At 44.7% G+C, this 14,050-nt stretch overlaps 1 protein-coding gene across 8 annotated transcripts in view; it reads left to right on the forward strand.

The window, feature by feature from the left end:
• Positions 1-1,909: 1,909 nt before the first annotated feature.
• The window catches only part of RBM39 (RNA binding motif protein 39), a 28,189-nt gene continuing 16,048 nt past the window's right edge, over positions 1,910-14,050 (forward strand). Inside the window, exons 1-8 of one of the 8 annotated variants that reach the window (XM_082065251.1) lie at positions 1,912-2,223; positions 5,364-5,426; positions 5,649-5,721; positions 6,738-6,986; positions 7,250-7,303; positions 10,541-10,732; positions 13,772-13,837; positions 13,945-13,998. In XM_082065251.1, the coding sequence (XP_081921377.1) occupies positions 7,275-7,303; positions 10,541-10,732; positions 13,772-13,837; positions 13,945-13,998 (341 nt within the window). In that variant the 5' untranslated portion in view covers positions 1,912-2,223; positions 5,364-5,426; positions 5,649-5,721; positions 6,738-6,986; positions 7,250-7,274. Of the gene's footprint in view, positions 2,224-5,363; positions 5,427-5,648; positions 6,987-7,249; positions 7,304-10,537; positions 10,733-13,771; positions 13,838-13,944; positions 13,999-14,050 lie in introns of those variants that run through there. The other 7 variants (XM_082065249.1, XM_082065250.1, XR_014185384.1 and 4 more) reach the window with 7 other exon arrangements.

Below are 14,050 nucleotides of genomic sequence, written 5' to 3' on the forward strand. Positions count from 1 at the left end.
GCTTTCCTCCTCCAGCACGAGATCCCCAACGCGATTCTGACTCAGCACTGCCACCCACGATGTCTTAGTTCAGCTGGAAATGTGAGTGCAAGGGTCACCTGGGATCTCAAGAAAGGTGTTAGTTTTCCTTTTCAGCAGGCATAAAGTTATTAGATGTAACAGATACGGGTAGGAATTTGGGCGCAGGTGTTAAATGGCCTGTCTACACAGTATACACTCCAGTAACTGCAGAGTGCAATGAGCATTTAAAGGGCTAACGCAGCTTCTGGAGCTAAGAGGCTGTAAAACCACTTATGGGAAGGTGGTACTTGTTGCCTTTTAGGGCTGGGTTGGCAGGTAAACAGCAAACCAGTTGCTCTCTCACCTTTCCTTCCCTGGAGGGAAGGAAGGGAAAAAGAAGGGAAGACTCAGGAGTTGAAACAGATTTAATAAAGCAATAATAAAAGAAGAGTGAATGTGAAAATCATAAAATAACATACAAAGCAAGACTCAGACTCTGGAACATGCACTTCTGGCAATAAATGCCAGAGGCAGAACCTGCGAGGACAGCGCGAGCAGAACCCCGTGCACAGGGAGATCGCGGGTCGGGGCTCAGGAGCAGGACCCCACAGGCAGGGCGGCCGTGGAAGCAAGAGGCAGCGCTGGCACCTTCCCGCTTACCTACAGAGCACCATGTTCACAGCGGGGAACACTCGTGCTGGCCAGCGCAGGTCAGCTGCCCGGGATCTGCTCCTCCCCACGTCACACACCCGCTCGCTCACCCAGCAAGGGAGACAGAGGGACAGCCTTGGCTTCCCCAGCAGGGAGTCCCAGTATCACACAGAATCCCAGGATGTCAGGGGTTGAAGGGCCCTGGAAAGCTCATCCAGTGCAATCCCCCCATGGAGCAGGAACACCCCGATGAGGTTACACAGGAAGGTGTCCAGGCGGGTTGGAATGTCTGCACAGAAGGAGACTCCACAACCCCCCTGGGCAGCCTGGGCCAGGCTCTGCCACCCGCACCGGGAACAAGTTTCTTCTCATCTTTCAGTGGAACCTCCTGTGTTCCAGTTTGCACCCATTGCCCCTTGTCCTGTCACTGGTTGTCACTGTGAAGAGCCTGGCTCCATCCTCCTGACACTCCCCCTTTCCATATTGATCCCCATGAATGAGTCCCCCCTCAGTGTCCTCTTGTCCAGCTCCAGAGCCCCAGCTCCCTCAGCCTTTCCTCACACGGGAGATGCTCCACTCCCTGCAGCATCTTGGTGGCTCTGATCTGAGTTCAGTCACACCAATTCCTGAACTATGGAAAACTACTTGAAATAAATGTTAACTTTGCCCCAGCTGTTACCTTATCATTCCCAAGCTAAAATGAAACCAAAGGACTGTGCTAGCTACCAAGAGCAAAACTCACTGACTGCATGGAAAACTACTTCAATTCAGCCAAACACGCACATTGCTCAAGAAGTGGAAAAAAGCGACACTTTCCACAGCAACCCCCCCCAGCCTGGGCATGCCCCGTGTGCACGGCGGGGCTGGGACAGAACGACCCGGGACAGGAGCGGCTCAGCGGGCCCGGCAGGAAACCAGAGCCCAGGGCTGGGCCCGGGAGCACCCGAGGGCCCGGGGCCCGGCAGCTCCAGCCCCGGGAAGGCGCGGAGGGCCCGAGCCCACGCGCGGCCGGACACGGGACGCGCCCGCTGCCCACCGGGTTGGGGGTTCGGGTCCCGGGGTCACCTTTGACCTTCCCGCCGCGCCCCACCGGGCGCGCTCTCGCGAGAGCGCGGAAGCGCGTGACGGCCCCACCCGCCTCGCCCAAGGTCTCGCGAGCGTCTGAACGGCCGCTTCCGCGAGCGACGTCTCGCGAGAGGCGGCGGGCGCGGGCGCGCGGGGCCTTGTCTGGCGCAGCGTCTCGCGAGAGCCCCTGCGCCGCGCGCTGGGCGACCCCGTGCCGTGCGCGAGCCTGCGAGCGGCCAGACGCGCGGGCGCCATTTCGGGGAGCAGCCGGCGCCGCCACAGCCGGGGCCAGCGCGGGTCCGGGACCGCCCGCCACGGTCGCGCTGCCCCTCGCCTCCTGCCGCCCCGGGGCTGCCCGAGCGGCGCCCCCCAGCTGAGCTTTACCCGCCTGGAGAGGGCTCCTGAGCCCTCGGGCCCATCCCCCACCCTCAGCGCAGCCAGCGCCGGAACCGGGAGCCGCCGCTGGACCTCGGGCGCCCGAACGAGGCAGCACCGGCCGCGGCGCAGGTAACTGCCGGCCTGGGGGCCGGATCCCGCCGCCGGGCGAGCCGCGGCCTGCCCCGCTGAGCGCTGCGGCCTGGGCCTGCGGGCGGGCCCGGAGGCCTCGCCCCTCCCGCCGCCGGGGCCCACTCTGCCCGGCCGGCCCGTCCCTCGCCCCGGGGCCGCCGCTGGGCCTCCCGCTGCTGTTCGCCTTCCGCCCTCCTGCTGCTGGAGCGCCCGGCGGCCCCGAGGCCGCGGCCTGGCCGGCCTGTTCCTGCGGCCACGTAGCGGGCGGGTCCGGCTGTCCCCGCCGCGCCTTGTCCCTCCCCGAGTCCCCCCACGATGGCGCTGTGCGGAGCGACCGGCCCGGCCGTGCTGCCCGCGCGGCGGGGGCGGCTCCGGGGCTCGTTACGTTGAGAGGCGGCGGCGCCTCGGCCGGGCCCGCGGGGCTGAGGGTGTCCGGGGTGTGGGGCTGGCGCGGGGCGGCTCCAGCCGGCGGCGCGTGTGGGATCCGGGCTCGTCTGGTCGCGATGGAGCGGGGGTTGCGGCGGGGCCTGCCCGGGGAGCCGGGTCTCCCTCCCGGAGCGAGCGGCTTCGGCGGCCCTGGTGATTGTCCAGGAGGCTCCTTGCAAAGCAAGGGGGGAGTTGTCATTTCTTGGAATTTACAAAACTGATAATTTTGAGGAGAGGATCTTTTAAAACTCCTTTGGTGTAGTATAACAGCAAAAAGAGACGGATGTGCCTTGAAAATACCGGCAAGATTAGTATCAGTAGATTTCATGTCCCTTTAGGCCTTCTGTAGATCTACAAAATTTCAAGTGTAGTTTTTCCTTGTTTGTTTTGGTTTTTGTTGTGTTTTGAGTTTGTTTTCTCTACAGAGGTGTCAGGCTTATGCAGCTTTTTTTTGAGCAAACTGAGAGGCTTTTATGAAAATTATTTTGATTTTCAGTGTTTAGCAGAAGATAGTTGAAAATCTGTCATGATTTTCTACTAATGTGAAATTAATAAGGACTCTTATTTGTGCTTTCATTCTTAAAGGAAGAAGCATCATATGCGTTACGTGAATTACAAAGTCGGTAGTAGGTCCGTGTTGTGTGAACAGAAGGTATTCTGATAAAACTGTGGTATTGTATCAATGAAAGTGCTTTGCAGTGAGTACAAAGGGTGGAGATTGCACGGGGCGAGACCAAAGGTCCATGGAACTCGGGATCTTGTCTGCAATAGTGGCCAACAGTAAATGCCTCAGAAAGGACAGAAATGGGGCAGTCATACGGGGACACTCGCCTCTGTGTGCTCTTAGTCCTCAGCTGGTTGTGGTTGAGGGTCACAAGGCACGTCTCTGTTTAATGAAATGCTTTTTATGTAAACTTTTGTGCTTTTTTGTTTTGGGTTTTGTGAACAGTGCATGTGGGTTTTTTTTTCTTTGTTAGTATTCACAGTGCTCTGTAACAGTGAATTCCGTGGCTTAATGCTGTGTGAATAAGGACCTTTGTTGTGAACCCACCGGGTGCTGGTTCATTCACTCTTATTTGGGTGAATTCAGCAATAGTCACTCCCTCTTTGCTTTTCCATGCTGCTTATGGTTTGGTGGTCCCTGTTGTGGCCCCCATCCTGTTCAGGATGAAGAATCCCACCCCAGATGTGGCTAGGTGCATTAGCTAAATTACGCATACAAAAATGTAAATGTGGGTGGGAGTTGTCACTAGGGGAATTTTTTTGTAGAATCTTGGGTTTGGCTTGGTGATTTTTCATGGTCCTTAATCATTCTGATGTACTACTTCGTACCAAATGCTGGTAGAGTAGTGGTGAATTAAATCATATACGTCTATGTAGATGACTTAAAAAAGTGAATGTAAATAGTCTAGTAAAAAGTAAAATTAAGCCATTACACATCAAAGAAGGATGATCCTATTTGTAAGTGATAGCACTATAGCCAAGAGGTAATAACTTGAAAATGAGGTTAGTGTGCCTTGGTTAAGTAACAGGGTGTGCACCTCCAGTGCTCTGGTATTGTTGTGCTTTATTCTTGATGTATTGATGGGCGATGGTCAGATGTGGGTGGGGGTGTGACTTGATTCTTACATGTGGTGCAGCTCTGGTATAATATTCTCAGATGTGAGTGAACAGTTTAAAGGGTGTTGAAATGTTGGATTGATTTCATGATGCTGGACAGCAGCCGTGCCTGTAACAGAGGTGCAAGAGTGAACCTGTATGATAAAAATCCATTTTATGGCAAATGTGCAGGAAAATCTTCACTCTTGAGCTGTCCGACTTGGATCCAGAGGCCTGGTCATTTTTGAGCTTAAGAGAGAAAAAGGAGACAAACTGTTTCGTGAAGAGATTTGAGGAAGTTGAGTCTCTATGCTTTAATGCAGAGAATCTTGAGAGGTTCTTAATAACATACCTGAACAGAGAGAGGAAATCACATGTCAGAGTGTTTAAGAGTATAATAAATGCAAAATTACATTGGGGATTGGAGTTGAAAAATAAGAGGAACAGTTTGAAAAACTACAACAACAAAACCCCCAAACAGAACAAACCAGAACAAAAAAATCAAAATCAAGTTTGTGGTGACTAGTGTTATGTGGTGGTGGTGTCTGAAACGTGAAGTTCCAGACTGGATGGATGTTGCGTATGCTTTAGTAGCTCTTAATGCCTGAATCCTTTTTCATATCTGGCCACCGTTATGCAGGAGGCCGCATTTCCGAAAGGACCAGATTGTTCACGTTAAGTCTTTAGATTAGTAGGTGTGATGGTAGCAGGTGCTGGGAAGCTGTGAACAGGTTTGCTTGAATGTTTGTTCTGTGTTCTGTATATGTCTCTCTTGGGCAATCCTTTGGTCAAGCTCTAGTACTTGTCAAGATGGCCACCAGACCTGTTTCTGTATCACAAATGGTCTGTGCTCTTTGTTTTAAGAGAAATAGTTGCAATACCACTGGGGTTTCCCCTGGCTAAATGTGTTCAATAGCATTTTGTTGTTCGCTGCTGTAATTGCTTTGCGTCACGTGCTTTATCATCTGACCGGGCAAAGCTTCATTCCAGTTCTTGTGGGAAATGTCTGTTGTGAGTTTGAGCCAATGCAGCCATGGCGTCCTGAGCCAAAGCCTTTGGAATCTAAAGCCACGAGGGTGTTTTCAGTCTCAAATGGATTTTGCTTCTTCTTTCAGGTGTCCAGAAAAATGGCTGATGATATTGATATTGAAGCAATGCTTGAAGCTCCTTACAAGAAGGTGAGAAAAATGTGCCAGTGAGGTCCTGTTTACCTTAATTTAGCATTATTCATGAAACTACTGCTGAACTGTAAACTAACATCCCTGGAGCCCTCATGATTTGTCTTATTGGAGATGCATTACATGTAACTTACAAGTAAATATATACTGTTAATGTAATTATATTGTGCAGTAGTTTCACTTCAGCGTGATGAATAAATGCCCATCTATCTCTCTTTGTAGACTTGCCTAACGATATCTCACCTCTACTCCCATGAATTCACCTTTGATTCCAGTGTGAACTGTCAATCATAAGGTAGTAATTGAGTGACGTATCGCTGTACCGTGGTCCCCTAGGTTTAAAAACAAAACAAACAAAAAAACCAACCACCCAAAAACAACCAACCAAAAAAGAACCAAAACAAAAAAACCCCCGAAAACCAAGAAACAAAAATCCTCTCCTAACGATGCCAGGTCCAGTTTGGTATAGCAACAAGGTGAATGCAGTGGTTTGGGAAAACAGCAGGGTTCCAAGAATTGACCTTTTCACCAGTCCCATGGCAAGTAAATATTTGAACAGTCTGCTCAGTGCAAGAAGAGTGAGACTTGCTTTTAACACAGAAGACTGGTGGCAGTTAATCTTTTAACAGGGCAGATGGAAATCAATTGCTGAATGAATGAATTGATGGAAATTCTTGGATCCCTGAATAGAATGTTGTTAGCAAGTAAAAGACAGTATCACAGTTTGCAGTGTCATTCTAAAATAAGCTCTTGTATCCTTCTGTCCTAGCTGTTTAATTAGGAAATGTCAATTTTTATGCAAAATTTTTATCAATTAGCATAGCGATGTCTTTTACCTAAACCAGCAGCAAATGAATACTGTCTTTTTTTGTTTTTCACCAAATGGTGGTGAAGTGTTAAGATTATGCATGCTTTAGCACTGTTTTTGCAAAAAATGTATATTAAATCGCTTAGGAATTGTACTTTTGATGTAACTGATACAATTAAACTGTAAAGCAAGTATATAAATTATATAGCAGCTATTGTTAGTCTATTCTGCAGTGTTTATTACAACTATGTAATGAATTTTGGATGAGCATTTGTAAGTTTTAAGTGTATGTTTAGTTTATGTAATATTTAGTAGATACGTTAAAATCTTGAAGAGAAATTTGTAAATTGTTATGTTAAAATTCTTGTGTCCTGGTTTAACATGGATATTTTCCATGTAAACAGGTATGGAAATAGGGAATGTTTAGGCTGGACTGGTGGATTATTGATGACTTTCTTGGGAGTCGACGTTACTAAAGCAGTGTGAATCCCTGTTTGCTTCAGGGCGAGATGTGTGACAGAGGTGACATCAAGCTCTTACAAGCCTTCAACGAAAATGAGCGAAGATCTCGGGAATGGCATCGGTCACAGGAAATCCATAGTGGCTGGCTGCTAGCGTAGCCACGGGGGCTTAGGCAGAGATATAGCCGCGGGGCACACAAACACAAACCTGAAACTTCTCTTACGTTTATAGAAATAACATTTAACCACTTGAGTGCTGAATTCTACAGGATAACTTGCTCTCTAAACCATGTAAGGAAGTATCCACAATTTAATATACACTTTTAAATGATGTAAGTCTTGTATTTTGTAATTGTATGACTTAAATTTAAGCAGCAAAGTGGTTAAACACGCCTACCTAAATTTTTCTAAAGCTTTCCACTTTAAACTGTAAACAAGTAATTTAGTATTAAAATTTTTGTTTTGTATTTTCTTATTCCTATTCCCATTACCCTTTGACCACTTGAAATGTTTCCGCTTCGTCCTCACGATGTTCTTCTATCAACCCTGCTTAGGATGAGAACAAATTGAGCAGTGCCAATGGCCACGAGGAACGCAGCAAGAAGTAAGTGCTGTGTCAGTTCTCTACGTTTGGGGGGAGGCTGCTGTTTTTTGTAGACTTGCGAATGCATGTCAGCAGTGTTTAGAGAAATAAAATGGAAAAGCCTGATATTTGCAATTGCTGCAACTGCAGCAATTATGACATTTTCTTTTGTTTACAAGTGTCGTTATGGCTTGTCACTGATGTCATCAAAATTGTGGAAACATTTGATGTTAGCATCAGCTAAAATACAGACTTGGTAGGTTCAGCATATTTAATTCCTTTTTTGTTGCTTTAGCAATGCGATGGATTTTGCATTTTAAGAACTTAATTGGTGTAGCATTTTGTGTGACTTTGAACAGTTCAAAGCATTTAAAGATATCAGTGCTTTCTTGAAAACACTCAAGGTGTCAAATCCCTTCTCTCTATTCCCCCCCATTCAAACATTTCTAAATATTTTGTGTCTAATCTAAACTTGTTTAAAAAGGTTATAGTATAATTTTATGATGAGAGAACAAGCCCACTGTATTCAGGAAGCAGAATTCTAGGGTCTGAACACCTGCTGCTGACCCAATCAGAAAATTGAAGAAAAATGCCTTGTATGAAAGAGGCTTTTAACTAGTTGGTTAAACAGTAACCAGCATGTTTTTGTAATGTGCGGCTAACTAAAAAGTCAGCATGTATGCTGTTGTCATCTTCTGCAATCATGCAGATGAAATGCTGAATGGATCCAAAGAGCATTTATTGGCAGATGTATAAATATTTGGGAAATGAGAAGTCGCAATTCCAACATTAAAGTTATGTTGGAATCTAAAATGGATTGTACCTTATATTTGTGTTTCAAACAATACTGTGAACATCATTCTCATATTAAGTACTGAGACACGTAAAATCCCATCAAAAGCAGCTGCTCCAAATATATTTAATTTTGGATTTTTATTGCTTTAAGGTGTATATATATATATATGGGGCATGTAAAACCCCACTTTTGTGTGGATGGCTACTCTCAAAATATAAACTGAGATCTGAAAGAAAGACTGGGTTTTAAATTTTAGAAGTGCTTCTGACCTTGGTTCATGGTAGAATGGTGAGAATAGTAGAACGTGTTTGTTTCCTTAGTTGCTGTAACCTCTCTAAGACTAAAGCAGTTACATTTGTTACCTTTGTGCCCCCGGGGTCCCATTTTCAGGTTGGACCTGTATGCTCTGAGTTTGTATTTCTAATGCAGAAGTGTCGTGTGGAGTTTCACCTCTTCCTGCTTTCCTAAATATACCCTGTGTCTGTTCAGAAATGTTGCTCCTGTGGTGTGTCCCCGTTTCAGTTTTCGAGTTAGCTATTGTTAGAAGGTTGTTTATTCTTGTACTGCAGTTCTGTGCTTGCATGAAGCTTTTTGTCCCAGAATATTGCGTTGATACAGCTGTTGCTCCTCTAAATCTTTAGAGAATGAACTGCACCGGTTCGTATGTGACTTGTGACGGTGCACTGTGTTGCTGAAGACTAAGGCATGTATAAGCTTTACAAGACATTGCCTTGCTCATCAATTTAATTGGAGTGTCAGTATCTAGAAGATGTTCTGTATCTACTTCAGTTGGACAGTGCTGAAAGAAGACTCAAACTGTCAGGAAAACCATAATCCACACCAAACAGAAACAGCTAGAACACTAGATTGTGTGTGCAGCTTTCCATAATTGTCAAAACACACTAAATATCTGTTTTAAGAGTCAAAGGGGTTAAGAATCTATAAATCTTCTGGATGTCTGTACTGTATGTCCAGTTTACTCCTGGTTGGAAGGCAGAACGTGGATCTTGGCTGTCAGGAGTCTTTGCATGCAAAGGTGGGTCAGCACACAATTGGATGGGGAGGTGGGATCTTTACCGAGGTTTAGCTGCAGTTATTGCTTACACTGGCCAGGATACCGGCTTACAGGTAGTATTTTGGGCAGCTACTATGATAATTAGTGTTTGATGGTTTTAACCTATAAAGGTATTGCTAAGTGGTGCATCCTGTCCCAAACTGCATTGCTGAGGGAAGTGTGGTTAATTGGTGCTGATGCAGATCATTCTGGATTTCTGGGTGGTGTCATCAAAGGTTGTGAAGCTTCTGAATATCAGGGTTTGGTGCAGCAGCTTCCTCTATCCCTACAAATAAATATAATAAAAACCGATGAGGTATTGTAGATGCATTATCGATTTCAAATGAAATATTATAGGTTTTAAAACCAAATAAAAGCTTCTTTTTAGAGATAAATAGTAAGATAGTTTCAATGAGTCTTCCTAGGTGGAGATTGGAGAGCAAAAGCTGCTAGTGATTATTAGGCTCAGATGTGGTAGCTGAGAGATTTTTCCTTTAGTAATTGAAGCTAGTGAGGAGGCTGGGTTTATATATGACTATAGAAAGGGAACAGGGATGAGCTTTTTTAAAAAGAAGGTGGCATACAGAGTTTTTAAGTGTATAAGTGACTGTTTTGAAAACAGTTGGTGTATGTAATCAGAAGACTCAAAAGGAAGAGAGGAAAAATTGAACAGCAAAAGGATGTTTTGAATTTCAACAGTTTAGCAGCCAAGTTGGTTATTCCCAAAATTTAGTTTCAGGTAAATTACTGTCTTAAGTAACTGCTTTATCATCTCTTTAACCTCTGTTTTATGTATACGTATGTATATATTTTAAAAACCAGGAGACTGTAAGCTAAGTTTACAGTTTCTAAGTAAATGTTGAAAATTATGAAAATCTGCAATTTGCCCCAAACCTGTATGAACCGCAGACTTAGAAAAGCAAGTGGCTTACGAGTGGGAGTAGCAAGTAGGAAGCAAAACTCTTAGGCAGTGTGTTGACTGATGGCAGGGAATATTGAGAGAAAATGTTTGTTTCCCTAAGGTTTTCCTCTTCCTTTCTGTTTTTGTTGTGTTTTGCTTTGCTGTGAAAGTATAATTTATTCTTAGCATCTTGATGGTGCATTTAAAGTATGTTTGAAAGACACGTGAAGTACTGCATTTAATATGTACTAGATCTAATGCAGGAGATATTTTTTTCAGTCCTTTCACTCTTCCTGAAAACTCTTCGGTGATGACAAAAGCTTAAAAAGTGCTTTGAGCACTTCATGTTGCTCATGATAAATTAAAAGAATGCTGACATGCTTAAAAGAAACTTGTACAAATACCAAGAGGTAGAAATGTTTTCCTATGAATATCTGTGACATCAAGTTAGAAGAACTGTGAAACACTGAGCTACGTGTGTAACCAAAGTTGTGATTTTCTTTCTCAGGAGAAAAAAGAGCAAGAGCCGAAGTCGAAGCCATGACAGGAAGAGGAGCAGAAGTAAGGAGCGCAAACGGAGCCGAGATCGGGAAAGGAAGAAGAGCAGAAGCCGGGAAAGGAAACGGAGCAGAAGCAAAGAACGCAGACGCAGCCGCTCTAGAAGTAGAGATCGCAGATTCAGAGGCCGCTATAGAAGTCCCTAGTAGGTTATTCATGTAGAGTTGTGTGTGTGCTGCTTTAGTGTATGATGTGGAAGCCTAAGGTTTCACTCTCTTGCTTTCTAAATTGGTCACTAATCATCTCAGGAAAGGTGAGAGGTTAAGGTTGAAGAGTGTCAATAAATATGGAATGAAAAAGAGGAGGACAGTAAACGTATCCAGTTCCTCCTGCTAGTTTTCATTCTTATCTGAACACAGAAAGATGCAAAAGCAAGTGAAAGGATGTGAAAACCTTACTGGAAAACAAAGTTTTGTCACAAAATTAAAGTAACAAGCAAGTTGTCTGGATGTCCTAACTATCTTCAGTATGTGAACCTGATGGTTTAACTGTCAAAAAATGAGTAGTCGTCTATGACTTTGGTTACAGGCTGGTAAAACCTTTTGCTGGTATTACAAGAGGTTAGCATTGCTTAGCGTTCACAGGGTTTTTAAATGTTATTTTTGCATATCTTGCCCCTTAAGTGTTTTACAGTTAGATTATTAGATCTCTTAGGAGGAAGAACTTGACCAAGTATTCCTGCTTAGACATATATCTGACAAACCTCAGCTACTGCTAACATATAGTAGAAGTCACTTGGGCTGTCTGTTGCTATTCTGGAACCAAGATTTTGGGCAAAGCTGCTGGGAAAACAAGCTTATCAAATATGGACTGAAAGTTATTGGTGATTCTCCTGGACTTTGTTAGCCAAAGCTTGCCTTGTCTGAAACACTTTTGTTGGACTCTTGGATATGAGCAAGCAGGTGAAAGCTGATATTTTACTGGCTGTCTTCTGACCTGATGATTGTCCTGGAGCTGTGTGGCATCACGTAGGTTTAGGAAACCATGTGCTGAGTTGTGCTTTGGCTGAACGTGGGATTTAGCGTGTTTCGCTTATGAAGAAGGTGACCCCTAGACATAAATTGCTTGTGACTCAGTGCTTTCATATGTAATACCTGGAGTTGGACAACGTTTGCAAAGAGTTTTCGGGTAGTAAGAGGGAAGAAGAAAATTCCTCCTTAGAAAAACCCAAAGAAATGCATCCTGCACAATACTGTTGAACAAGTCTTTACAAGGTAACTTGGGCCATCATCTTGCCCCAGGCAGCTTTCTGCTCAGTCTGTTCTAGCAGTCTGTTAATGGGGCTTTTAAACGTTTTTCCTGTGTAGTCGTGTAAATAAGATAATAGTTATTTGTCAAAATTGAAAATGGAACAGAGATTTTTGGAGTTGCTGATGTAGTGGTGGGTTTTTTGGTTTTGTGGTTTTTTCTTTCTTTTCCCCCTTGGAAGTTGTGCATGTACTTGAAAGCTGTTATTGTGTTTCTTCTCAGGTTTTTTTAGTTAGGTTTAGACAACCACTTAAATAATTTCTTTTGCTGTCTCCTCAAAAACTCTCAGTCTTGATTATTGACCATCATTTAGTTGGTCTGGTTGTTAATCTGGAATCACTGTAATTGATTTGTCTTGCTGCATTTGAATTGAAATAGAGGACACCATGTTCTACATCAGGTACGAAGATGCAAGGTAATCCTGTCCCTGATAAGAAGCCAGCCTCTGGAATTAGTACCAGCACTTCCCGATGCAGCTTTTGGCAGTGTGTGTCAGACACCGGAGAGCCCGGATGGGTGCTCTCAGCAGTCATTTGTCTGGACTGGAGTAGGAAAGGGAGTAATTTATCCTAGGCAAAAAAAAGGGTCTGTTTTTGATCAATAGTGATCTCATATCAATGTGTGCCTGTTTTTTATGTCTTATTTTCTCTTAATAAGTAGTTTCTAAATGATCTTTTTTTCCTTTATTTTTTCCAGTGTTACACAGGGCCATATTTCCCTTGCTTTAACCTGGTCAGCACGGTTTTGGATCTTGGCCCCACTACTTCTACCTGTGTCATGACATGGTTAGAAATGGGCATCCTCCTCCTTGGTGTGGATGCTGAGTTTAACTCTAAGCATTACTGCTCCACTGAATAGCAAGAAGACTTTTATCAGACAAATTGGTTGGCTAAATGGATTTAGTGAAACTTTACTTAATGTCTTCAGACTGCCGCGTCTTTCAGGGTGTTCTCACATCAATTTATAGCCACAGCAGAAAGAGTCAGCAAGACAATCCCCTAGCATTCAGTGTGTGCAGCAGTGCCTCAGGAAGAACGTGAACAGGTGGTGTTCTTTGCCTTGGATCTACAAGGAGCTCAAGTTCAGGGAGAACATGATAGGATAGATCTTACTGGTCATGTCACGGGCTCTTAACCCTCTGCCACAGTCCCTGGCAAGAGGACTGGCCCTGCCATGGAAGCAAAGGGCAGATTGCCAGTTCTTACAGCCTTGGTGAAGCCTGGAGAACTAAAATTAGATTCAGCCAAGAGATTGGATTCCTTCTGTGGTGACATGTCTGTGTAAGGTTAACTGCTGGCTTAAATGGCTCTGTTTTGATGTCTGTTAAGAACTTTACTTAAAGGAAGCTGCATTTACATGTTACACTTTAGTGTCTAGAGCTGAGACAGCATTAGTAAATGTATCCCTTGCAGATGTCTGCAGGGAGCTACTTTTCATTTCCACTTGCACCTTAAATTTCATGAAACTTTCAGTTTTAAAATGTTGCACTTGATCAAATAGTGCTGCCAGCCCCACTTTGCTTGAAACGCTGAGGCTGAGTTCCAAGCCGTTAATGTACAGCTTTGCAGTCAGCAGTAGGTAGAACATGCCTGTGGAGAACAAAACATGTAAAGAAGATTACAGCTGTAGCTGTAGGTCAGGATCTTTTTGCATATACAAATGTGCCATGTCTGGCTGGCTCTTGATTCAGTTCTTCCTTGGAGTCCTGTGAATTCTGGGGTTTTGTGATGCGGAAGCTGTGCAGGGAGCGTATTCTGTGCCTTACGGTTTGCAGTGCTGCACGTGGCTCCTGCATGCTATGGGTTCTGCTCCTGGAAAACGTTCGCAAGTTGAGGTGCAAGGGTGGGGAAGCACTTGCGATGTAATGCGAGTACAGGCAGGCAAACTTGAATTCTGGTACTCCGGTGAGTAATGTCTGTCTTTGCTTTTGTTGTAGTTCTGGTCCAAAATTCAACAGTGCCATCAGAGGGAAGATTGGTCTGCCCCACAGCATCAAATTAAGGTTTCTGCATTTTCTCTACCTTTTCTTGCATCATTAATAGGTTTTGTTTCAAATCAGACTGATATATTTGAAGGTTTTCTTAGAGTCTTGTTGATCTCTCTTTACAGCAGACGACGCTCCAGAAGCAAAAGTCCCTTCAGAAAAGACAAGAGCCCTGTTAGGTAGGAAATTTTACACTCTTTTTCCTCAATTGAGGTTTGGAAAGTAATGGTG

The sequence above is a fragment of the Streptopelia decaocto genome (assembly GCF_964273445.1).
Source record: "Streptopelia decaocto genome assembly, chromosome: 14".
NCBI lineage: Eukaryota > Metazoa > Chordata > Aves > Columbiformes > Columbidae > Streptopelia > Streptopelia decaocto.